The sequence below is a fragment of the Mytilus trossulus genome, chromosome 4, assembly GCF_036588685.1.
Source record: "Mytilus trossulus isolate FHL-02 chromosome 4, PNRI_Mtr1.1.1.hap1, whole genome shotgun sequence".
Classification (NCBI taxonomy): domain Eukaryota; kingdom Metazoa; phylum Mollusca; class Bivalvia; order Mytilida; family Mytilidae; genus Mytilus; species Mytilus trossulus.
In genome coordinates, this window is record NC_086376.1 from 46,393,973 (window position 1) to 46,421,303 (window position 27,331).

At 30.9% G+C, this 27,331-nt stretch overlaps 1 protein-coding gene across 1 annotated transcript in view; it reads right to left on the reverse strand.

The window, feature by feature from the left end:
- Window positions 1–4,635: 4,635 nt before the first annotated feature.
- The window catches only part of LOC134715385 (secretory phospholipase A2 receptor-like), a 39,802-nt gene continuing 17,106 nt past the window's right edge, over window positions 4,636–27,331 (reverse strand). Inside the window, exons 3-14 of the mRNA XM_063577538.1 lie at window positions 25,531–25,661; window positions 23,852–23,979; window positions 23,218–23,381; window positions 22,782–22,909; window positions 17,819–17,946; window positions 15,327–15,493; window positions 13,152–13,273; window positions 12,537–12,664; window positions 11,598–11,770; window positions 10,793–10,932; window positions 7,604–7,755; window positions 4,636–4,811 (exon numbers count right to left, since the gene is read on the reverse strand). Of these exons, the coding sequence (XP_063433608.1) occupies window positions 4,747–4,811; window positions 7,604–7,755; window positions 10,793–10,932; window positions 11,598–11,770; window positions 12,537–12,664; window positions 13,152–13,273; window positions 15,327–15,493; window positions 17,819–17,946; window positions 22,782–22,909; window positions 23,218–23,381; window positions 23,852–23,979; window positions 25,531–25,661 (1,626 nt within the window). The 3' untranslated portion in view covers window positions 4,636–4,746. The remainder of the gene's footprint in view (window positions 4,812–7,603; window positions 7,756–10,792; window positions 10,933–11,597; window positions 11,771–12,536; window positions 12,665–13,151; window positions 13,274–15,326; window positions 15,494–17,818; window positions 17,947–22,781; window positions 22,910–23,217; window positions 23,382–23,851; window positions 23,980–25,530; window positions 25,662–27,331) is intronic.

Sequence of the window (27,331 nt, forward strand, 5' to 3'; positions counted from 1 at the left end):
AGAAGAATGGTTTATATAAACAAATTGTCTTTTTGGAGATGAGAAAAACTAATATGGACTACTTTGATAACTGATAAAAAAAAAATGGAATCAAGATAAACATGTTATAAACTATTCCAAAATAAGAATACGAAACATCACGTCAACTATAAAAAAAAACCTTGATGTTTCTTTTTCTTGTGAAGAATATGACATATAATACCCGAAACAATATTCACAATTTGCATAAAATGTTGATTTTAGATATATGGTTTAATACTGGGTTACCTTTTTCATTTCAGTATAACTTATTCTACATTTGAAAATGCCTGAACCAAGTCAGGAATATTGCAGCTCTTGTCCATTCGGTTTTGATGCGTTTTATTATTTGATTTTGCCATGTGATTATGAACTTTCCGATTTTCCTCTAAGTTCAGTATTTTTGTGATTTTACTTTTTATGATGAATGTACATATGATAGAGGTAATCAGCATTTCTTTTCTGTTTATTTCTGTTCTTATTATAATGATTGTTATACTGATTTGAGGTAAGGCATGTCGTCCAGCACTTAAGAAAAGAAAATGAAGAAAGTAGATTGTTTCATTATATTTTTTTTAATACATATTAGACGTTTGCATTGTTTATTGTTTATTTGTTATATTATAGCAATCCGATTGTTCGTATTTTTAACTTATAAAATAATTATTCTTATGTAGAAGGACGGACACACTGTTCTAAAACTTTCAACACAGTTTTTTTTATACAACATACAAAAACGAGGGTATGCGTATCTGGTTAAGATTTAATTAATAACATTTTACATACAAACAATAATGTTTACATTACATTTTCGCCATCGTTTGTGACGTCATTTTGAAATTTTGTCAAATCAGTTGACGTTTCTTTTTATTATATTTAGGTGTTACAGATAGAAAAATTTATCACCGCCTTTATTAATTATATTTGATTTTGTACGATAATTTACGTTTGAAGTTGGATTCATACCAAACTGGACTATATATATATATATATTATAGTTAATTGCTATTAATAAGGATTATAATATGCATTGTGTTTAAATATAATATCAGTATTTAGTTCTAATATAATCTAAAATCAAACCTAATTCTATCTTACTTTTGAATTTTAGTTTTTCATATGTGACGTCATGGTGTTTCTAAATTTCATAAATTCAAATGCGGCGTAATGTTTGTGCCTTTTCGCCATCGTTTGTTACGTCATTTTAAAATTTACGATTTACTGCGTTTAGGCCTGAACTGAATCGGGTGTGTCTTATGTGCTGGTCTTAGCATTATATGTATTCGGGTTTAGTTTTCAGTAATTCGTTAATACTTCAGTTTCATTATGTATATCTCTTTCATATTCATTTGATAAAATTTACTGTTTACAATAGCATTAATTGTTCTAAATAATAAGGATGTTCTTATCCCAAGCATAAAAACTACGCCGTATTTGGCACAACCTTTTTCAACTTTTGATCTTCAGTGCTGTACAACTTTGTACTTTTTTCACTTTCGATCTTTTATATCTGGGCGTCACTGGTGAGTCTTGTGTTGACGAGGCGCGTTTTTGACGTATTTAATTTTAAACCTGATTCTTTTTGTTATCTTTTAATCATGTGTTTTTTTGTCTAATATGTTCTCCTATTTGCATTGTAGTCCTGTAATATTATGTTGTCATTTCAATGTTATATTTAACTTTGCCATTTAAGTGCGAGGTTTGGCATGCCACAAAACCAGGTTCAACCCACCATTTTTATTTCCCTTTAAAAATGTCCTGTACCAAGTCAGGAAGATGGCCATTGTTATATTATTGTTCGTTTCTATGTGTAATGCATTTTAATGTTGTTTCGTTTGTTTTCTCTTATTTTTGAGATGTTAAGATAAGACGTGGCACGGTACTTGTTTATCCCAAATTCATGTATTTGGTTTAGATGTTATATTTGTTATTCTCGTGGGATTTTGTCTGATGCTTGGCCAATTTCTGTGTGTGTTGCGTTCCGGTGTTGTGTCGTTGTTCTCCTTTTATATTTAATGCGTTTCCCTCGATTTTAGTTTGTTACCCCGATTTTGTTTTTTGTCCATGGATTTACGAGTTTTGAACAGCGGTATACGACTGTTGCCTTTATTCAAAAACTTTTGATTTTATAATGAGGAAGTTTTAAATCGTCGAGGTCTTCAAATACATCTCCGTTAGTTTTTATTCTATTATTTCTTTGTTGAAGTGGTAAATAAACTCATCTTAGATACCAGGACTAAATTTAGTATATACAACATAGTTATTATCATTGACACTTATACCACATCTTCTTATTTCTATATATAGCTAATAAAAAATAAATCGGCGAGGTCTTCAAACTCATCTCCTTTAGTTTTAATTCTATTATTTCTTTGTTGAAGTGGTAATACATAGTTAATATCATTGGCACTTATACCACATCTTCTTATTTCTATACATTACTTATAAAAAAAGACCCCACCCCCAAAAAAAAAATATCCCGAGGAAAATTGTAAACTAAAAGTCCCTTAAAAAATGACAAAATCAAAAGCTCAAACACATCAAACAACTGTAATATTCCTAACTTGTACAGACATTTTTTTATGTACACAATGTGGATTGAACCTGGTTAAATCGCATCATTATTCATTCTGTTTCTAATATAGTGTATAACTTTAGAAAGCACATTCACTGTCAAATTCAATGTTCATACAGGGTTATAATTACCATAAACGATCATAAATTTGTATTTATAACAATAGTATAACGGTCTACTTTACAAATAGATGGTGTATAAGCATACGATCGATGCCATGTTTCACATAATAATAAATATCCTACATGTACTTTAAATTAGGACGACTGTAGTTTACCAATGTTCAAAGCGCGCAAATTGATTTAGAAGTTTGCAGTCTTATTATTGACTGATTTATAGGCTCACACGCTAAACCCTTGGTGTTTTGTTTCATGTACATATCATTTATGTAGTGGTGTGAATTGTGATTTTAATGGCTTTATGCCATGACGAAGAAAGTTATGACACCCTACTTTTCTCTACTTTCTGTTTGCTGCTTTTAAAAGGTCGCAACACTTCCAAGAAATATGATATCTTTCAACTTTCCTCGGATATGAAGGCAACAGTAGTATATACCTCTGTTTACTAGCCATAAATCAATTTAGATAAAAAAAATCCGGGTTAGAAACTTAAACAGAGGGAAACCCATCATCTATAAGAGGAAACCAACGGAACAACAGAAACACTCAACTTTTACAAAAAACAAACGCCAACATACTTAGGTAGGGACTTTTTGATAGAATCTTCCATATTCCTCACTTGGTAAATGACCCTTAAGGGAAAAATGATCGGCTGAACTTAGTTCTTAACAGACCTCTCGCTTAAATGACAATCTTCAAAATACCGCTTAAAGGACAACACTTAGTGACAGGAAGACAGTACGAACAAAAGCGCAGCACAACTATAGAAATAAATTAATTATACAATATTAAATAAAAATATGTCAACCGCAAAATAACAACGGACACATCCCATGAATTTACGAAAGCATACATAGACACACAAACCAATTAATAAACATGAATGGATCAACGCAACAAAACGTGATGTATTTTTTGTGACGTTTATATTTTCACAGAAAATTTCTAAAAAATAAAATAGATATAATTTAATGACGAGTAAAAGAATATTAATTTGGGATTGAGATTGAAATGCTGTTATTATTTGTATTCTCTAACCATATCAGTTCTTCTTCGAAATCAAAAATGTGTATGAACAACAAAATCCTTAAAATCAAAAGTTACATGGAACGCACAGCTAATCAGGAATTATGAATAAGTCGAACACTGAAAATATGTCTTAAAATTTATTGTTAACGCTTTGATTTCCTGTCATGATAGAATTGAAGAAATCTAAAATACGAAATAAAATTTCACACTTCTTTTGAAAAGTGTAATTCAATGTATTCAAACAATTTTGTGTCTGAAATCGGGTATTGAAGAATTCAAGTTTGTAGTACTGTAAAACTTTCAACCTGAACTGAAACTCAATATACGACTGGTGAAATATTTGTTCACATTTCAAACGGAATATATTTCATATAAACAAAATAAGATCATCAAAAATGATATCAATGGATTACCCTTTCATTTCAAAAATACCTTTTACAGAGTTGAATAGAAAGATATGTTCGATAAAAGCATATACAAGTGTATAAGTCCTAAAAAGATAATTGAACATCAAACATGAACAATATCAGCTGAAAGCAAGATTAAAAAGATATATTTCTAGCAATTATGTGTTAAAGGGTTGTAGTCTCTTAGCAAAATAAATCACATCTTCTTGTTTAGTCCTATACTCAAGCAGCTCAAACAATTAGAAATTCATTTATAAGTTGTGTGTCAAACAAAGGCAATTGATAACAGTAGTATACCGCTGTTCAAAAGTCATAAATCGATTGAGAGAAAACAAATCCGGATTACAAACTAACACCGAGGGAAGCGCATTAACTATAAGAGGAAAATAATGAAATAACTGAACAAAGCATTGCAACAAAATAGCAAACAACAATGCAACAAAGACAGATAAACAACATTAATAAATAAATGACATTGCACTTTGATTATAAAGATTTTTATAAAACATTGTGTAATCGTACAAAATAAGCCAGATAAATAAAATGCATCAAATGCACAGTAAAGGTTCTATTGTCAAATTATGGCTGCTACAGATCTTTAATATAACCAACATATGATCACCATCATTGCAGTGTTGAGATAAAATGGCAGGTTTTGAAACCCTGTAAAATACAAAACAGTTACTTTAGTTACATGATGCCTAAAATTTAACTTTTGATAATATGTTTGACACAGAATATTAGAGCATATCTGTATAATATAAATAATGACGTTTAAGTTGATGATATTTCTTCATACGGAAGTTATTTTACTAGCATCCTGTTGGTCAACGGTTCTAAACTTTATTGGTACCGAAATGATTATTATCAATGAAAGATTAAACATTTTAAAAAATACCGTATTTATACGTAAACTGTAACATAATCATACCTTTTTTGCATTCGACACATGCACCTTTCATATACGAACGGACACTTTTGTGTATAAATAACTCAGATTTTGAATTCGAAGTCAAATATTTTTACTTAGTTACTTAATGTTAATACTATTTTCGAATATTTCTGCTGTTTGTACTTGTTGATGTAAACTAAAAAGATACAACTCTAACGTATTGTGTGCTATGCCCATCGGTTAGTCTTTTGACATTGGAAAAAAGTAAAATCACAAAAATACTGAACTCAGAGGAAAATCAATACGGAAAGTCCATAATCACATGGCAAAATCAAATAACAAAACGCATCAAAACTGTCATATTCCTGACTAAGTACAGGTATTTTCAAATGTAGAAAATGGTGGATTAAACCTGGTTCTATAGCGCTAACCCTCTCTCTTTAATAACAGTCTCATCAAATTCCGTTATATTTACATGATGCGTTAAATAAACAGTCACAATTAATAAAATAGTCAAAATATGGGTACATCAGTCATCATCGATAACAATTTTAAAAGGAACAATTTAACAGAACACAAAAACATCTATCTACGAACACATGGATTGACTTGAGTGTCTGACGTCATAAAATTTGTATACGTCACATAAACGTGTCGTTCAATGTGCATACAAACAGTTGTAAAATTTACATAGGCAATGTAAGCATACAGAGTTAAAAATTACAAATATGTAAGAACAAATTACAGAAATAGACCGAGATTTAAACTAGTCCAAAAGTTATAGGTAGAATTTATGAGAATCCAAAAATAGTTAATTCCACTACGCGATTGAACAGGGTTTCAGCTAGGATTTTGAGGGCTTTAGTCACTTTTGCCCGTGATAAAATTCAGGCTTATTTTTTATAATAGCAAGGGGTCTAGGATGTTTATATAACTAGCTATACATATATGTCCAAGTCCTTCAAGGACTAGTCTAGGATCTTTGAAGACATTATGATTGCTAATGTAGGCAGTTATTGTCAATATTGAATGAATTGACTGATGTGATGCTAAGATATGAAGATAAGATCAGGGATCTGGTAATATGGTTCACAACTTCACTTCAGTTATTTTCAGGGCACACCCCTGATCAACAAAAGTTGGGTGCCTCGATCTATTTTTTAAACCACTGCACAAATGAACTTGTAACGACTTTTTCACTTCACAATCATTTATATCCTTGAATACGTTTAAATATCTATTTGGAATCATTTTTTTTAATATTGGATAGAAGGATCTGCATCTATACTTAATGTGACGATTCTAATGGCTGTAGACTGTAGATCACGTTTACTTTCGATTTTTAAACGAAATGAAATGAAAACGGGAAGTGACAATTGATTAATAATTGAATGATTTTGACGTTTGTGGTTCAACGTATATAGTAATTCATAATAGAAATATATCATAATGACATATAATAGACCAAAATAATACTGACGGGATCTTTTAAAGTACAGAGTCACGTAATAAGAACAAAAGAAATACAGAGTCGCATATACAAAACAAACCACCAAAAAATGAAAGCCAATACACACACATTGACGAGATGTATAAGTACCGAGCCACGTCAAACGGATATCACATAAAACCATTCAACAGTAAAAGTAATATTAATAATAGAACAAAGACAAATGAAAGAACAGTAAAACATGCTGTTAAGATGATAAACAACATCAGTACGCAGAATCTATACATCAAGACCATCGTGTATTATTTGTGAAGTTGATACGAAATATTTATCAACAAGGTCTTGGTACCTTCCGATGAACTTTTTTAGAAAAAGGACGAGACGTTCTTTGACATACCCCTGGTTCATCAACTTTCTACTCAGACACTGATGACGTTTAACAAAGTCTGAGTAGGAGCTGCAAGCTCTTGAATATCGAATAAGTTGGGAAATATATATCCCATATGCAGGTGAAGTTGGTTTGTTGCTACTAAGGTGGGGGAAATTTACAATTTCAAAACTAAAATCGTCTCGTTTGTCAAAGATTCTGGTACTGAGATGACTGTGTAAATCAAATTCGAGATATTAGTCTAAAAATGAGGCGGAGGAAGCGGTGTCTGTTGTTTCTTTAATCTATAATTCTGGGGAATATATCAATGGAACCCAATCAGAAAAGTTCGGATTGTTTAAGGAAAGAACATCATCAATATATCTGAAAGTGAAATTAAATAATCTGGCTTCTTTGATCCTCTTGTTTTTGACAAGTGTCTGGAGGAACTCCGATTCATATGAAAATAAGAAGAGGTCGGCAAGAAGAGGCGCACAGTTTGTTCCCATAGAAATTCCGACAATTTGTTGGAAAAATCTACCTCCAAACTCAACAAATATGTTGTCGATAAGAAACTCCAGCATACTGACCACTTGTTCTTCTGTGTAGCATATTTTACCTTTTTGTTTGTCACTATAAACGAAATAAGCCTTATGAAATCCCAAAGTAATAAATTTATAGCGTATGCTACCATGGAATGGAAGCGATAGAATATTGTATATCCTTATTTTGGTTTTCAAACTTACCATGCGATGTCTGAGGATTATAAGGCTGGTGAGCATCTCTCTCGCAAATATAAGAAACATTGTTGTTACACTTAACATCATTGTATCGTCCTCCATAATAAATAACAGCGCAATTGTCTGTTACTGGGTTACTAGGTTCTGAATTCCAATTTCTGCAACACAAAATATTTATAGTGTCGTAAGGGAAGGAGATTTTGGTGTTAATGTATGAACATCAAATATAAGTCCATTTCACAATAGAAAGAAAAGTTTGATTAAAGCATTTTTCCTATGTATACCTCTGATACATTGATAATGGAATCAATGAAAATGAACAGCCACATAAACAGTGTGCACAGCTTTATTCAAAATATCATTTTTACTTTATTTTATTTTTTTAATTCAATTAAAAATATTAGAAGATATGTGATAAAAAAAAAGATAACATATAATTTTACATCACTGACTCCAATAAACCTTGTTAACAAGTGTTTTACCCCCTTTCACTGTTCCAACGACTGAATTATAAATGTTACTGTAAGTTGAACTTAGTACAAGATGAGTTGACGACGTAGATATAACATCAATCTTCTTTTAATTTAAGTGTAAAATATAAAATGGGTATACTGTTTATCTTATTTTATAATATACATGAATTCATAAAATAGATAGTTTTAGGTGATTCGTATCTTCTATAATTGTTATCAAAGGTACCAGGATTATAATCTAATACGCCAGACGCACGTTTCGTCTACATAAGACTCATCAGTGGAGCTCAGATCAAAATAGTTATAAAGCCAAACAAGTACAAAGCTGAAGAGCATTATAAAGTTCCACTACATATCTAGTTAAATCATAGGTGTTTGCTTATTCTGAATTTAGTAATGTATTTACAATTTGACGATATTCGGTTTTGTTTTGTGACAATTCTTTATTCTTCATGTGTGTTTCTTTCATACAAATTGAAGAATGTCATCAGAATCACTTGTTTTCATAAAATCAAGAAAAAAGAAACAAATGCATGGGCATATTGCCATAAGATGACTTAATTCGCTGAAATTCATCTCATTTATAAGGCTATATGCTTAAATATGACAATAGTGTGTACTACTTTGAAGGTTAAGAAAACCCTGTACTTTTGCAACACAAATAATAATTGGAGCTGATGCAAAGCCACAATAAAAACAAAACTATATGCTTAAATGAAGTAAACAAAGAAAGAACATATATCAGGTCCTACAATAAGAATGAAAAAAAACGTATGACAAAATTTTTGTTTATGACTCACCAAAGATACATTTTGCTACGCATATATTATTTAAAATTCAGCTGAGTCTGTCAATCAGTTCAATGCACGAAGAAAAGCAAATTAAAATAAAATAACGAAGTACTACACTAAGTACGTGTAAGTGCCTCTTCTCGTGCAACATTGTAAATATAGACTTTTATAAATAAAGACAAGTGGTATACCGCTGTTCGACATTTATACATTGATTGAGAATAAAAACAAATCCGGGCTACAAACTACAACTGAAGGAAACGCATCAAATATAAGAGGATAATTAAAATGTAAGACACACAGAAACGAACTATTATATAACAATGGCCATTTTCCTGACTTGGTACAGGACATTTCCCGCTTTTATGGCAATGTTTAAATACGATATTAAGGTGGCTTGTGGGTACAAAAATTTCATCAAAAATTAAAACCTTTATTTTTTCATTTCAAATTTTATTTATTACACTATTAGTTATAACTTTACAATATTGTACGAAAATCAACCAAAAAAAACCCGATTGCCATTTTTTGGGCATTAAATTTGAAATATCTTGTTTAACTCATCGGTGACCTATATTTTTATTATTGTTTTCAAATAAGCTGTACATAAACTAAGTAATTGTAAAATTTAATTTCTGTAATTAGGTCTTTTTTTTTTATTAAGATACTACCTCTATTTCTCCTACTGGCTCAACAGAAAAAAAGGACATCAACAAAAATTTATACTTCTTCCGGAGGCAGATTGTGTGCTAAAATGAACGGTGACCCCATTTTTTAATTCATTATTCTTTCAAGTATATGATAAAGTTCATTTATAAAAAAATATAGCGAAATCCTATATTAGAACAAAAATGATTTATACCCAGGAGCCCCCTTAAAATGCCAAAATAACATGACAGGACTACAATAAAAATTAATGGAAGAACATATAGGACAGAGAAACACACTAACTAACAAAATGTACCAGATTTAAAATTGATACGCCAGACGTGCGTAATCAGTGACGCTCAGATGAAAAATGTTCGAAAAAGTACAAAGTTGAAGAGCACGGAACGTTGCAACCAATACGGCTAGGGTTTGATGCCTGGGTTAAGAACATCCTTATTATTTAGAATAATTGATACTTTTGCAAACGGTATATTTCATAAAATTACCATAAAATAGATATACATGATAAAACCGAAGTGATGACTAGCTACAGAATAAAAATGGATACATTACATAAAACCATCTTAACTAGCACATGAAAATACACAGCCAAGTTAGCTAAAGCCATCAACTCAATGACGTTACATTTGAATTTCTAAAGTGACGTTATAACCTTTACACAAGTATTCCTCATTCTTAACTCAAAACAGATAAAAAATTAGTCCAAAATTGTTTCACGAACGTACATCTTTTTTTGGAAGGGACAACTCATACTTTGAATCAAAAATTTCCGAAACTCAAATCATCAGATGCCTGAATTTGTTTGTATTGAAAACATATTTGTGAGTTCATATTTGTTCACCAATAATTGGCATTCCCATGGGAACCAACGGTATTCCTCTTTTTTCAAAATAAAAAAAACACCTGTATTCAAGAAATCCCCAAGAGCAACAAAAACAAGATCGTATTGGTTATTATACTTTAAAATCATGTTATGGAAAATACTGATAGTAATGATGTCCTATCACTATGCATACACCTTTGTTTGGTGAGTATTAAGATCGTAAATATCAAGTTGATTATGAAATTAAAGATACCACAAATACATGCAGGTCTGCTTTATCTCTGGATTTGTCAGATAAACCATTTAACAAAGTAGGGTGAAACAATGGAGATTATTTAAATTTCTCATTGAGAACTTTCCATTTAACAAATTTTTGTCACAACAATCCTCCCTGAAATTATCAATGATCAATACATTAAACCATTGAAGTATTACTTACATTTTAACATTTGAACCCCCAGATGGGTTATCAAAAGAAGTGTAATACACCCAATTCCCGTCCTTTTTTCTGTCATTCAAACCAGTCCACCAACCAAATGGATTAGGTTCAACTTGTTTTAAAAACTGAACCACTTTTGTCTGGAATTAAAATTACAAGTTTTATATTTTTTAAAGCACATAAAATTATAGTTTCATATTAGAAAACAAGAGATAAAAAAATAAGATGATATTTCGGAGTTCGGACTAGGTAATAAGTATCTTTTATTTATGTTATAGGTTATCTATGTTTTTTAATATATTTGAAAAGAGACAACAGAAATTAAAAAAAAATGGAAGATAGTTATACCAATCAAAAACGATAAATCGAAAAAAAAGTCAGACCACATCATTATTTTAATGGTCTTGTCACATTAATCATTTGGATTGATTTCAGATCGCATAACAAACAATGAGCAAACCCATCACATTGAAGAAAGCAACAAAGCAGCTACAGTTGCCATTTTGTTATTTTTTTAAAACATATTAAATGAACGAAATAAGTGTCTTGCCATTTCACTATTGCATGTCGCAACTGTAAATGTACAAGACAAAAGTAATAACGATTACTCTTGCAATGGCAAAAGGTGCGTCGATGATAAACGCACTTTAGAGTTGCATATTCTTTAGAGTAGCATATTTTTTCTTTTAAAATCATATTCTTTAATTTAAAGTTATGTCTCCCAACCGGGTGGCTAACTCTTAAGTAACAATACATGTTAGTTCATATTTTAACAATTCACCAGACTATTTAAAGCAATACTAACCAATTCATCCTGAGAATCAAAAGCAACTAAAGCGCCATCATTCGGTTGTGCACGTTCTTTACACTTGTCTATGGCTTCATCCCATGCAGCTAAATCAGTGCCATTGCTGATAAAGTAACAGCTATTGAAATCGGCACTAAATATCTTAAACCACCCAGATGGACAGTCTGCATCTATAATAATAGATTATTTAATAGATAAAGAAATTGAACAATAGTGCTAGGTTCAGATGTAATAAATGCAACATCTGATATAGCGAATACTAATGCAATTTAATTCGTGTATCAAAGTGCTGAAAACCCTATCAATTTTCAATCCTTTAGCAAATCATCTACGTAAATGGTGAAAAGCAAAATAATTTGTAGTGATATCTTATGATCTGTGATGATTTTTCTGGTACCACATGTGCTTATGTCACTTTTAAAAGTAATGAACTGCAGTTGCACATTTAAGAGAGAAAAAAATGTAATCATCATATTGAATAATAAAGAATGATTAAGACCTTGACATATTGTATAGAACGCTGCCTATGGTTGAAGGCTGTAGGTTATCTCTAAATTTCTTGTGTATACTTTTTCGCTAGGTTGCTGTTTCATTGCGTTTTAATCGTTTGATATTGAGTATTTCCTTTTATTATTTGATATGTAATCTATAAAGACCATCTGGCATTAGAAAATATTACTTCTAAATTATGAAGTTTTTCTGTCATTAAATATACTGAGTCTTGTGAAATTCCACACTAATCTACGTATTGGGTTTGTATTGGAAAAGGAGAAGGATGCAGTGTTTACCGGCAGTCTTTAACAATTATGATCATCAAAATTTTGACAAAAATATCCGAGTTTCGTCCTTTTGAGTCTGATTTGCCGAACAACTTGATTAGTTTTAGAAAATTTTCACCTCAAAACGAGGACTACCGAACTGAATATTACAACATACTTTCTAAATGAACTTCACATATGTATTTTGCTTTTGATAAACAGCTCATGTCATTAAATCCCCCGTCTTGAAATATTTCTCCACAATCTTCGTTTCCGGCGTAATTATTGGGTTCTGAGTTCCATTTTCTGAAGAAGAAAAAAGAATAAACATTAATGTTTATGATACTTGCAAAATTTGGCGAAAACACAATAAATTGTAAATATCTTATGGTCTGTGATGATTGTCACTGGCAATCGTGCCATGTGTGCTTATATATCTTTTCTGTTAGTAAATTAACACTGAACTTGAGTAAAGTACTGCTGTTGTACTTTTAAGAGAGAAAAAAGGTTAGTCATAATACTACTATTAAATTTTCTTCAAGACTTGTCTGTGGTATTGGCTAATCATATTAAAAATGTGTAGTTCCAAGATGAAATAACACTGCTTGTCAATGTAAAAAGGATGTTGCGAGTTTCAAAAATAGAAGAAAAGAAATGAAACAAAGGTTCAGATTCGACCTGAGTTTGTGTTTTATTTCTACATATCGACAAAAAAATCTATGGTGTGCATTGATCCTCAGACTACAGTTGAATGTATACTTTAAAAAGAATGTAACACATAACGTGTATTTACATGAGATTCATATCTGCCTGTATACCAGTGGACCAAAACCATTTGTTATCATTTACATGAAAGGTTAGACCAGACCAAAATGGATACATCTTGTAGTATCTAGTTTGAAGCTCTATCCAGTTCTGAAAAATAAATTGTAAATGAAAATGAGCGTATTTAAAATCAAACTATAACTAGGCATGACGTGATATATAAATGCTTGCCCTTCTAAGTATTTATCCAGATTAAGTTTATCAATGTTCACGATATTTTACCATATCTTTACAAAGAAACCTCACTGGTGTTTTCCTCCTCCCTTAGAATTTTTTTTCATGTTTTGTCTAAAAGAAATGCACTACGAAATAACTGTGTACTCGGACCTGCTTTGTATCAGACAGACAATCCGATCCTGGTTTTTAACGTGTAAGATCACAAGGTAACAGTTTGCAGGAAGACATGTCACCCTACCATGGACACATTGTTCTGACCGAGCTTTGCTGTTACTCCTTAATGCAGTTTTTTCTGAGAAGCAACAAGTACCAATTTTAAAGTTTGACCCTAGCTGCCGTGTTTCGACCCCTCAACTTCCCACATAGTAACTGGTGCACTCGAGGCGAGCATGAGATCACAAATGAGGTTTCTTTAGACATATATATGTTTATGCTTGTGGAGTTTGTAAATTTTGTTTTGCATGTTTGTGATTAGTTTTTTGGTTATCGTATCTCTCTTTTTGTCGGGAATATTATTTTGTTCATTAATAAGAGGAGTATTTTACACAAAAAGACACGCTCTATGATGAAAATTGGAGAAATTAATATATACTACATGTATCAAACATTCTATAATATTCAGTGCACAAAATATACTAGTTATAAGCATAGAAAACTCTATGATTATTATTATTAGACAGGGAAAATCTATAATATAGGAATGATATACCAAAAACTTTAAAATGTCGATGTGAATAGACAGATTTTTTTTAAATACCGGTATACAATACAGATAAAACTGTGAAAAACCGGTATAATAGATAGCAAAACTAAAAAAACAAGAAAAAATATACTGTATCAAAGAACAATCAAACATATTGAACATGTTGAAAGTATGAAAAATTGATCAACGTCTTAAAAATATGCCTCTTTAAAATTATTGTTAGACAGAAAATGAAAAATAATGTGTAAATTGTCCATTTTTTTCCTTCTTCAAAAATCCAAACTGTGTGAAGCCTGTTAAATTGTGCCAAGCTAAATGTGATCGTTAATATTTAACTCTAAATCATATTTCTTAGAGAAAAAAATATCCATTTAGAATTTGTTCCTCCATACACAAACCAAACATTTTTCAAATTTAATCAGAAATTTTTAACTTGCTATAAAATAATAAAAAATGTAAGGGTTCCGTGGAACCCATGCAGTGTCTCGATTACTTTTGCTGCTCTGACGAGGACGGAATGTTGGAACGCTTTGTCTCCCGTTTGCGACAAAAGTAGCAGACAAAAAAGGGGGAAAACTAAAAAAAAAATCTTCTCTAGCTCTTGATCATAAACAAGCCTCTGTCTAAGTTTGGTAAAAATCCAGGATAGTTTAAGAAAGTTATGAAAAATATTCAAAAACTTAATCCACATAGTGAATGTAATGTTTACTGGCAGAGAAAACAAAACTAAGTAAATAATATGATGTACAGTAGTTGTCGTTTGTTTATGTTATTTATACGTGTTTATCGTTTCTCGTTTTTTATATAGACTAGGCAGTTGGTTTTCCCCGTTTGAATGGTTTAACACTAGTTATTTTGGGGGCCCTTTATAGCTTTTGGTCGGTGTGAGCCAAGGCTCCGTGTTGAGGGCCTATAATGGTTTACTTTTATAAATTGTTATTTGGATGGAGAGTTGTGTCATTGGCACTCACACCACATCTTCCTTTATCTATAAAAAGGAGATTTTTCTTTAAAAAAAAATGCTTATGGATACTATCTTATCATAAACAAGCTTTTGTCCAAGTTTAGTAGAAATCCAGGATAGTTTCCTTAAGAACGTTATTAAAATTTCAAAAGCTGTATAACCACAGAGTGATTATTTGTGGACGCGGCTGACGCAAACGACGACGCCAACGGAATTTAGGATCGCTATGTCTCGCTTTTGCATCCTTTTAATGTCATGTTATATTTATATATGACATTTATGCCATATAGGAAAATTACCTTTTCATCTTTACTTTCGATTTGCAGAAGTCGACCACCACCAGGTCTACACGCTGTAGAAGCATCGGTCCATGATCTTAAATTAGCAGTTTGAAATAAGTAGCATTTATGTCCACCTCGTATCCAATTTGGTGGACAACCAACTTTATCTAATAATTCACTGTCACCTAGAATAATATTTAGTATAAAATGTACGAGCCCTGAAATAAGATCAGCTAATATTGACAATCAATATCAAAATGAAATGTATAATACAGTCTACAGAACAAAACTGAAACAGTAAATGAAAGAAAAACATGTGTATACAAAAATAAGCAAAGACCCATCGAAACAACATCTGATAAACAAATTTAATAATACTTTTAGATATTTGGATGATATTTTGACTCTCAATAATGACGACTTCAGTATGTATATTAATGAAATTTATCCTGCTGAACTTACTTTAAATAAAGCTAATACTAACAAGACCACTGCCCTTTCCTCGATCTTGATATCCATATCACTAACGGAAAGCTGAATACTAAAATTTATGATAAAAGGAATGATTTTTCATTTCCTATCGTTAATTGTCCGTTTTTAGATGGTGACGTTCCCTTTTCACCATCTTACGGTGTTTATATATCTCAACGTGTACGATTCGCTCGTGTATGTAACACTGTTTTAGATTTTAACGAGAGAAATTTATGTATTACTGAAAAATTATTACACCAGGGTTTTCGATATCACAAACTAGTGAAAACATTTACTAAATTTTATCATCGGTATAAAGACATCATTCGTAAATATAGCTCAACATGCAGACTTCTTATACGTTCAGGTATTTCCCATCCAATTTTTTATGGAAATATTCTTTATAAAGCACAAAGGTGTCAGTATTCACCTCACAAACTTACAAAACCTTTGAATAGACTTAAGAAGGGATATAATTACGATACTGGTGTCAAGTCATTAAAGGTTGCATATTTTGGCGTTAATATTGAGTCACTGATAAGGTCCTTGCGTCGGAACTAAACACATTTATTCAAAAAACAGTTGTTGGCATGACACGGGTTATGTTCTTCTCATATATGTAATGATGGTATGATAGTAAACCCCTAACGGGAAGGATTGTGCCTGATGTTCATATGATGAAATCATAATCTTTCAGTCAGTTTAATTGAAGTCTGGAGCTGGCATGTCAGTAAACTGCTAGTAGTCTGTTGTTATTTATGTATTATTGTCATTTTGTTTATTTTCTTTGGTTACATCTTCTGACATCAGACTCGGACTTATCTTGAACTGAATTTTAATGTGCGTATTGTTATGCGTTTACTTTTCTACATTGGTTAGAGGTTTAGGGGGAGGGTTGAGATCTCACAAACATGTTTAACCCCGCCGCATTTTTGCGCCTGTCCCAAGTCAGGAGCCTCTGGCCTTTGTTAGTCTTGTATTGTTTTAATTTTAGTTTCTTGTGTACAATTTGGAAATTAGTATGGCGTTCATTATCACTGAAGTATATATTTGTTTAGGGGCCAGCTGAAGGACACCTCCGGGTGCGGGAATTTCTCGCTACATTAAAGACCTGGTTGTGACCTTCTGCTTTTGTTTTTTTTATTTGGTCGGATTGTTGTCTCTTTGACACATTCCCCATTTCCATTCTCAATTTTATGTACTTGGATGGAAAGTTGTCTCATTGGCACTCATACCACATTACCCTATATCGATAAAGTCCATAGACATAAAGAAAGAAACCAAATACATTTACTTATTTTTATAACTAAGAAACGAATTTTTTTTTCTTTTCTGAATTACTGAGCAGCAATCCATTAAGGTAGTGTGTAGTGTCAATGCTGAAGCCTTGACAACTAGATGGATGATAAACACAGAGAACTAAACAATCCACCAGTCGTAGTATTTTCTTATTCTTAATGTTTTTCTTTATGAACCCTTAAATGAACATTTTGTGTTAAAAGAAAATCGAGTATATTAAAACCAGAATGAACAATTCGTAAACCTATACCTAATGAAGAAACCACAATTTTTTATATTCTTTATATATACATCGTGTGTTTTCTTCATTGTATAAAAACAACTTGTTGCCTCCGAACAGTCTCGTCTGTGATACAAGTTTCACTGAGTTCAATTAATTGAGGTTATCTAAACTGATTTTAATGTATCATCTCTGTTCGTTTGTTATCCAAATGTTCAAGATAAACAATAACCCAGTCATAGATTGATAAACTGCCCAAAGTCAGTACTGTATATTGTTGCCCATTGAGTGTTTTTTCATATTGTTACCCATTGAGTGTTTTTTATTGTGTTAAAGGCAGATCTGTTGTCGCGTCAGATGAATTCATTTAATTCCTCAAGTTTGACTTTTTAAGTATAGCCTAGACTATTGCCTTAACATTGTGAACTAAATGCTGGTCTGTACTTTTTTTAAATGTATTTTCTTGTTGCATTCTCATTTCATTGACTTGTATCCGTAGATCTATTATCCATGGTAATACCTATTTGAGACGTCGTGCATACGTAGTTCGCTAATGTGTCACATGACTTGTCTGAGAAGACACCGCTGTTATACATCATGGCACAATGTTCTTGGCCTCCTAAATTGTCAGGCTCTATCTCCCATTGTCTGATTATCGATACAAAAAAAGCAGAATTTATTACGTCAAATATCCAATGTAATATAATTGCAAAGTAGCATCAAAGTAATATGGTGTTTAATTTCGTTTGCGATTACGTACAGCGAGTGCATGTATCAATTTCTCGTCTATTTCATTTTTAAATCTCTCCGGCTTATATAATTAAAATCTATCATGCATTTTCTTTAGATTTTTACGGAAGCGTATTAGGGACATAGAAAAAATAAAATTGGCAGTGAACTTCTTTTTCATGGTCGAAATTTTAACATTTCAAATCTTAAAATTTTGACTAAAACTTGAAATTTTGACTTTTCAAATCCCGAAATTTTGACTTTAACTTGAAATTTTGACTTTCATAAACTCGAAATTTCGACTTATTTTAAACTCGAAATTTCGACTTATTTTAAACTCGAAATTTCGACTTATTTTAAACTCGATATTTCAACTTATTTAAACTCAAAATTTCGACTTCTTTTAAACTCAAAATTTTAACTTTTTTAAAACTGAAAATTTCGACTTTTCCTTATTAATTATACGTTTGCAATTATCACATTCACAGTCATTTATATCAGCAAGCGGAGAACCATATACATCATAATAAGCATGCAGATATCAATAAACTTGAATATCAAATTTATTCGTTCATTGTGTATTAATTTACGTTTTTTGATTGAGTTAAGTCTGCCAATTGATATTTTATCGTGTGTTTTTCTATGTTGTGATTTTATGCTATTGTTTCAGAAAAAGGGAGAAGGTTTGGATCCATTAAAACGTTTAATCCCGCTGCAAATGTTTGCACCTGTCCTAAGTCAGGAATCTGATGTACAGTAGTTGTCGTTTGTTTATGTAATATATACGTGTTTCTCGTTTCTCGTTTTTTTTGTATAAATTAGACCGTTGATTTTCCCGTTTGAATGGTTTTACACTAGTAATTTTGGGGCCCTTTATAGCTTGTTGTTCGGTGTGAGCCAAGGCTCTGTGTTGAAGGCCGTACATTGACCTTTAATGGTTTACTTTTTTTTTAATTGTTATTTGGATGGATAGTTGTCTCATTGGCACTCACACCACATCTTCTCATATCTATTGATCATTTTAAAGAAGTTATTTTAGTTTTTGCGGAAGAATAAATGGAATATGTTTTACGTACAAATATATATTTCAAGTCTGAACTTCATATATGTGTATCAAAGACAACCCCGTTATTCCGACACTTATATTACGCCATATTTTTATTCAACAGTCTTATATATAAAGACAAGGGTTAACAGTAGTGTCATAAGAATGCCAACTTTTAGAGTTTAATCAATGTTCTATAAAAAAGACCCTACATTTCAAAATTCAAAAAACTAAAAAACTAAGCAGCTAATGAGTCGTCCTAAATAGGAATGGCATATTTGCCACTTAATTTACCATTGTTTAAACAAGGCAAAGTCAGTGACTTGCTTTTAGTAAACGAAACAGGCCTTTGAAACCAACTATAAAACATAGGATGCTAAATGTCCTCAAATATGACGATCATATGACATTGTCGTCGAAACTAGAACATGGAATAATATGGGAAAACATTTTTTTTTTCTGTCAACATGCATGTTCTTTACGAATGAAATTCTTCAATATCAAATGTTCATCCATTTCTTAATTTAAGAATAAACCCAATTTCTTAATATAAATTGCTAAAATGTGTGGATGACGCTTTAATAAATTGCGTCCATGTCTTCATGTCTACTCCTTCTAAAATTACAATAACTGTGTTAACAAGTTTAATAACAAGTTTTAAAATACTAATAAAAAGTCAAAATTATAACTTAAAAAAAATTAAGAGATTATAAAAGAGGATTTTTTTATTTCAAAGTCAAAATTTTGAGTTAAAAAAAGTCGAAATTTCGAGATTATAAAAAAAAAGTCGAAATTTTGAGCTTTACATACAGTCAAAATTTTGAGTTTAATAAAAAAAAGTCGAAATTTTGAGTTTAATATATTAAGTCAAAATTTCGAGTTTTTGAAAAGTCGAAATTTTCAGTTTAAAGTCGAAATTTTAAGATTTTAGAAAGTCAAAATTTCAAGTTTAATTAAAATTTCGAGATTTGAATAGTCAGAATTTCAAATTAAAGTCAAAATTTTGAGATCTGAAAAGTCAAAATTTCGACTTAGAGATAAAAGTTTAATGCCAATTTTATTTTTACTATGTCCCTAATACGCTTCCGTAGATTTTCAATATTACAAACAAATACGATTGATTATTATAATGACATATCGAAAAATATATAGGCAAGGTGTCTTCCTCGAATGCCAACATTTTATATGTTAATACCTATTCCTTGAATGCCAACAAAAATATTTCAATAGATGTTTATAATTTTACAAGTATTCAACTGTTAAAAACAATTAGTGAACTTCAAAGAATTGCAACATTTGATCACTTTTTCATATGGAATAACTTTGGCTCCTGTATCTTATAAACTTTACTGTGGTGTATTAAACTCTCGTCTTACCGTTAAACTTGATGAACTTAATTTTCTTCATGATGAACAAAATGGTTTCAGAAAGGGACGAAATACTATAGACCATATTTCTACTTTGACTACTGTCATAGAAACACGTAAATTGCGTAAATTATCAACATTTGTAGCATTTATAGACTTTAAAAAAGCTTACGACTGGATAAACAGGGATTTGCTTTTTGGTAAATTGGAAAATTTAGGTATAAGTAGTAAAATGTTAAATGCTATTTTTTCACTTTATAGAAATGTATATTCATGTGTAAAAGTAAATGGTAATTTTACTGACTGGTTTGAGGTTAAATGTGGTTTGAAACAAGGGTGTATTCTGTCTCCAATTTTGTTTAACATTTTTATTAATGACCTTGTAGATGAAGTAAAAAAAATAGATATTGGAGTAAAAATTGATGATGAAAAAATTTGTGTACTACTTTATGCAGATGATCTTGTATTTATAACAGAAAATGAGAAAGATTTACAAAAAATGTTGGACACTTTAAATATATGGTGTTGTAAAAATGATTTAGTTGTAAATCTAGAGAAATCAAAAATTGTACATTTCAGAACTAAGTCTATACCAAAGACAAATTTTACTTTTGTACTTAATAATAATGATATGGAAATTGTTCCTAGTTATACTTATCTAGGTTTACTGTTGTCAGAATTTTTAGACTACAATTGTATGGCTAAGGCAGTAGCTAAATCTGCAAGTAGGTCATTAGGTTTATTAATAGCTAAATGTAAAGCTAATGGAGGTTTTCAATTTGATACATTTACAAAACTTTTTGATACACTTGTTATGTCTGTAATTGAATACGGTGCCTCAATTTGGGGTCACCAGGATTTTTCTTGTATTAATGCTGTAAAAAATAGAGCAATGAGATTTTTTATGGGTGTGGGTAAATACACCCCTAACTTAGCCTTATATGGAGATATGGGTTGGATGCCCAGTATTATATCTCAGTGGACATGTATTTTTAGATTATGGTCGAGACTTACTAAAATGTCTCATTGTAGAGTTAATAAAAAGGTTTTCTTATGGGGCAATAGATGCTGTAATAGTAAATTTAAAAATTGGAATTATAGAGTCAATGTGAAATTTAAAGAAATGGATATGGAGTTTTTATGTAATACTGATTTTTCTATTGATAAAAATACAATTAAACAAATTGAAAAGGAAAATTTTTGTAGATATAAAGAGAAGTGGTACTCTGACTTAATGTACAATGAAAGAAGTAAATTGCGAACGTATAGAATGTTTAAGCAATGTTTTAATAGAGAAAAATATTTATGTATTAATATGCCTGGAAAATATAAGAGTGCATATGCTAAATTTAGATGTGGTGTTGCACCTCTGAGAATAGAAACTGGCCGATATGAAGGCATTATGGTTGACAATAGATTATGTTTTAATGAGCAATGTAAGAAAAATAACTTTATTGAAGATGAGAAACATGTCTTAATTAACTGCCCAGTATATGCAGATTTACGAGCTATTTTATTTAGACATGCTAGCTCTTTTAATTGTGATTTTGTTAATTTGTCTGATGATGATAAATTCAAATTTTTATTCACTGATGAAAATGTGTGTTACTTTTTAGCCAAAATCTGCTATGATGTATTATTAAAAAGAAAAGGTATTTTATATAATTGTAGATAATAATGTGTTTTGTAGAAATTTTATAGTCTCTCATAACTCTTTTTAGAGTGGCTCATGTTGTTTTAAATATTACTGTAATTTTATAAATGTATAAATGTATGTCAATTTTGAGGTGAGACTCTAATAAAGTATTTGTCTTGTCTTGTCTTGTCTATGAAAATTGTAGATTTTCGGGTTAGAATTATTATGAATTTAAAAAAAATAAATATTGGCAATTGAAATGTTTAGTAACATAAGAAATACCATGTTCAAATACATGTATTAGAAATTTTAAAAGAAATTTAGTTCAATACAATTATTTTAAACTAAAAAAAAGGACATAAGAGATTTATTTAATTCCATATCATTTTAAATTATAGAGTTAAAATATGAACAATATGAAAATCAAATTGAACAATTGATTAAACTTTAAAAATCATCAGAAATGATAAAGATAAAGTAAAATTTGATAACTTCCCAGACATGCCGGATAGAAACTCTACAAAGTTTCAAGAAAATCCATAAAATTCAGATCAGTTGCAAATATAATGAACATGTAAACAATATTATTTTATGAATTACTTGCAATAAAAAGGCTATAATATTATCAACAAGCACAATATCCTGAACAAACAGATCAAAATAAAACATAGTAATCAAACAAATTTTATTAGTAGATATTACCTACATGGATTGTTGATTAACAAGACTACCATCGACCCATAACCATCGACTCTCAGCTATTTGATCCGTCATTCCTATCCACCATAGACGGGATGTTGTTTTGATATAAGGCAACTGGTTCACCAAAAAAGCCTTCAATACAACAAGACGATAGTTATATATGTCAGCCAACTTAAATGTGAAACTCGTAATAAACGAGCCATAAATGCAGAAACTACTCTACTAGAATGAAATATGTCAACGGATTTTTGACAATCGTTTTGAAACCCTTATTTTACTTAAGTAGCAAAAACCAAAACATAGAAAACAAGAATGTGTCCCAAGTACACTGATGCCCCATCCCCACTATTATTTTCTAGTCTGTGGACCCTGAAATTGGGGACAAAACTTTAATATGGCATTAAAAACATGATTTGTATTTTGACTTGTATGATATTTACCTGTTCTGTATTCGTTTCTAGTTGGAGTAAATGAGCGTTTGGAGCCAAACTATTACATTTAAGTTTTGCATCTGACCATGGTATATTATTGAACGGGTCTGTTATATAACTTATATAGTAACAAGAGCTGTTAAACAATTTCCAGCCATCTAGACAAGTTTTACCTGAAATGTACAGAAGACAAATAGATTTAAAGTCCTTCGCATCAAAATTTTCCACCTTCCTTTTTATCACTGATCTGCTTCGCTACATTCTGTATTTAGAAGAGAAATCATGGGTTTTGGTCAAGAACAAAATTTAAAAATACCATGAAACGCGGAAACTTTAAAATACATGTAAAACTATAGTATCTGTTAATATATAATACACTTAGAAGTTAAAAGTGGAAATTTCTATATCTATTTTATACAATAACACTTTATTTTTAAGAGAGTAATACACTTATTTCTTTTTCTCAATTTTTAATGAAATCGCATTTGTGTATAGGATAGTATATCCATGAATGTTTGAATGGATTTGTCTTCAAGTTTAATTCAAACCAAAAATTCAAAAACACGCAGATTTTCGTGCATTTAATTATAAATGTTTGGGGTAGACTAGCAGATGCCCACAAATTTAACTAAGATAAACATACCAGTAAGGACATATTCACATATATAGCCATGCCGTTCCTTACAATCTTCATCACTGATTGTGGCTTGGATACTTATAGCGCCACAATTTTCTAAATGTTTGGTATCATCTGGTTCATCATTCCATACTCTGTAGCGTCAAGAATATATTGTAGTTGATTTTATTATGTTATATCTTTAAGTAAGTAAAATAACTCCTAGTTATCTGATGGTATGAAATATTCGCAAGATAACTGTATACGGTTTCGTTCTTTGAAATTTATGCGTATTATATGTCGCCTTCATGTTTATGATCCAAAATTTGAACTGACAAGTTGTTGGTAAAAACTGTAAGTTATTGTCTCAAGTTCAAATTTTATGTTTTCATTCTTTTTAGAGTATGATAATGATGGCACAGTTTAGTCTCTGCATGTTAAATGTTTTCTAATCTGAATCTCCGTCTATACTCAGTCGGCCGAATTTGAGAATGACATGTATAATATATAGTCACGTGTCTATTGATATAGGCCGTATATTGACATGTAGATGTCTTTTGTGCCTTTTACGTTTTCTGGGGTGGCTGTATCGATGACATATACCCACCTTTTAATTTTACAGGTTTAGTCTTTACAAAGACTGTAAAGTCTATAGATACACTTTGCTGTTTTTATTTATAAAATATTAATTAAAAACTAGAATTATTTAGAAAAATAATTATCTCAACTGGTGATCGAACAACACACGAAATTCAATTTACGATATGCCAAACACGAAAAAAAAGTATCTGCGAAAAGAAATTAGATTCTGCTTCTGCCAGATAATGGTCATAATGAACGAACTCTGCCAGATAATGGTCATAATGAACGAACTCTGCCAGATAATGGTCATAATGAACGAACTCTGCCAGATAATGGTCATAATGAACGAACTCTGCCAGATAATGGTCATAATGAACGAACTCTGCCAGATAATGGTCATAATGAACGAACTGATTGTATTGACTTATTTTTATGCGCATATTGACAGTTTGTATGTAATATATACGAAGCAATCTTTTTTCATAGTTTGTCAAACCGAAGTTATTCTGCAGTCAATATAAAAAAGAAGATGTGGTATGATTGCTAATGAGACAACTATCCACAAAAGACCAAAATGACACAACTATAGGTCACCGTACGGTATTCGACAATGAGCAAAGCCCATTAGGCATACCGCATAGTCAGCTATAAAAGGCCCCGATAAGACAATGTAAAACAATTCAAACGAGAAAACTAACGGCCTTATTTATGTAAAAAATATTAACGAAAAACAAATATGTAACACATAAACAAACGACAACCACTGAATTACAGGCTTCTGACTTGGGACAGGCACATACAAAAATAATGTGGCGGGGTTAAACATGTTAGCGGGATCCCAACCCTCCCCATAACCTGGGACAGTGGTATAACAGTAAAACAGAAGAACGAACTATAAAAATCAGTTGAAAAAGGATTAACTCATCAGATAGACAAAAATACAAGTGGACGTTGCCGGGTACTTATACATCCCGACACAAAAAGACACAATGAACAGATCTGAGAGTACTCTGAGAAGACTGAAACAAGTTTTGCAGGATTCAAGGGCGAATTTTCTATAAATTTTCTGTTGGAGCTTCTTGTTAAGCAAGCCTGATTAAAATCAAAATTTAGAATATGCATACAGTATACCATCGCCTGGTCTTAAAGCCGAATCTGATGTCCCCCATACATATGTTCCAGGAGATGTCAGTTCGTTGAGTGATGTCCACCAGCGTTCTATTCTCATTGTTTTTGTGGCTTGTAGAAAAGCATTCTACAACAGAAATGGGTTTTAAATAGTTAAAATGCATTAATTAACAGAAGCAATATATCTTGCAAATTTTAATATTGTTTCTCTTTTAGAATATGCATTTGAGCTATGGGATAATTGCTGTATAAGAGATTCTAAAAAAAATGAACGCTTAAGGCATTCAGGATATTTACTAGAATGGCAAAAAATCCTCTTTTTTTTATAACTAGATGGGAAACGTTTAGTTTTCGAATGAAAAGATGTAAAGTATGCTTATTTCATAACTTTATTACACATTTCAATTTTCTAGAAAACGCAGTTTGTGCAGACAATTATTATCATTATACTAGAAACCGTTCTCCCTTCATAAAATACCGAGATGTTGATTGGGCATATTTTTAAAATCATTTTTCCCTTCTTCAATATTCGTGCATGGAATTTATTGACGTTAGATATCTAATCAATCCAGTCTTTATGGAGATATTTTTTCAGTAACTCCGGCTGAAGTAATAGAAATTACGGGATTTTAATCATCAAAACCAAGATCAACATCAATAATATACCTATCATGTAGATGTGTTTATTTGTACAAAACGCTGAACTACTATGAAAGACTTTTAACAGTATTGCATATGGTATGTGTTTTATATATATATGTCGTGTACAAGTTGCGATTTTGTACAGGTTATAACATGTACAAAAATATTGTACATGTTATAACTTGTATGATGCAAAAATACAAGTTATAACATGTACAAAATTACCTCATACATGTTATAACCTGTACAAAATATTGCTTAAAAATGGGTTTAACTTGTACAAAATCGAAAAATAAGGATATGTTTCTATTATCGCAACAGATGTTATTGACATCAATAATATTTTCATAACCTTTTTATTATTCCTTCATGTTAGTGTGTTTTGTCCTTTTTTGATACAGTTAATGTCCAGGGGTCAGTATTACGAAGCATTCCTAAGACTTGTCATAAGATACATGTATATCTTAGGACGTGTCTTATAATTCTCTTATGACTATCTATGGACATATCTTTATTTGATGAATTGTAAATTTGAGTGTCCACTTTGAAGGCAATAGTAAAATACTTTCATTCTAGTTGACATTAAAAGACATAAGAGGATAGCCAGGACAGGTGTGTCTACAAATAAAATTGGGAATGGAAATGGGGTATGTGTCTAAAAGATAACAACCCGCCCAAGGAGCAGACAACGTCCAAAGGACACAAATACATGCTTTCAAAGTAGAGGATATATATTTAAAATATAAAAATGACATACGCCTAATAAAATAATCTTATAGTTTGTAAAAAAAATAATTGAGTTATAAATTTACATAAGTCATGCTGAAGGCCAAAAATGTTGAAGAGTAGATCCAAAGATATTTATAATGAAACGTGGTGCAATAAAAACTATTTCAGCTCTCTCTTGATTTTACAGAGTAAGCATATAAGACATTGTTTTAGTCTTTGCATGCTATAAAACGAGAGGGAGGAGTATTACCCAATATTATAAGGCTTCGTTCTTAAAATTTTGGGAAGAATTTAGTTACATGTACTAGTATCTAATGAAATATTGTCATTGAGGAAATGCAAGCTTTTAGTATATAGTGTCACACTTATTTAAACCATGATGGACTACATAAAACATTCAATCACATGAAAACACATTTTGCCAAC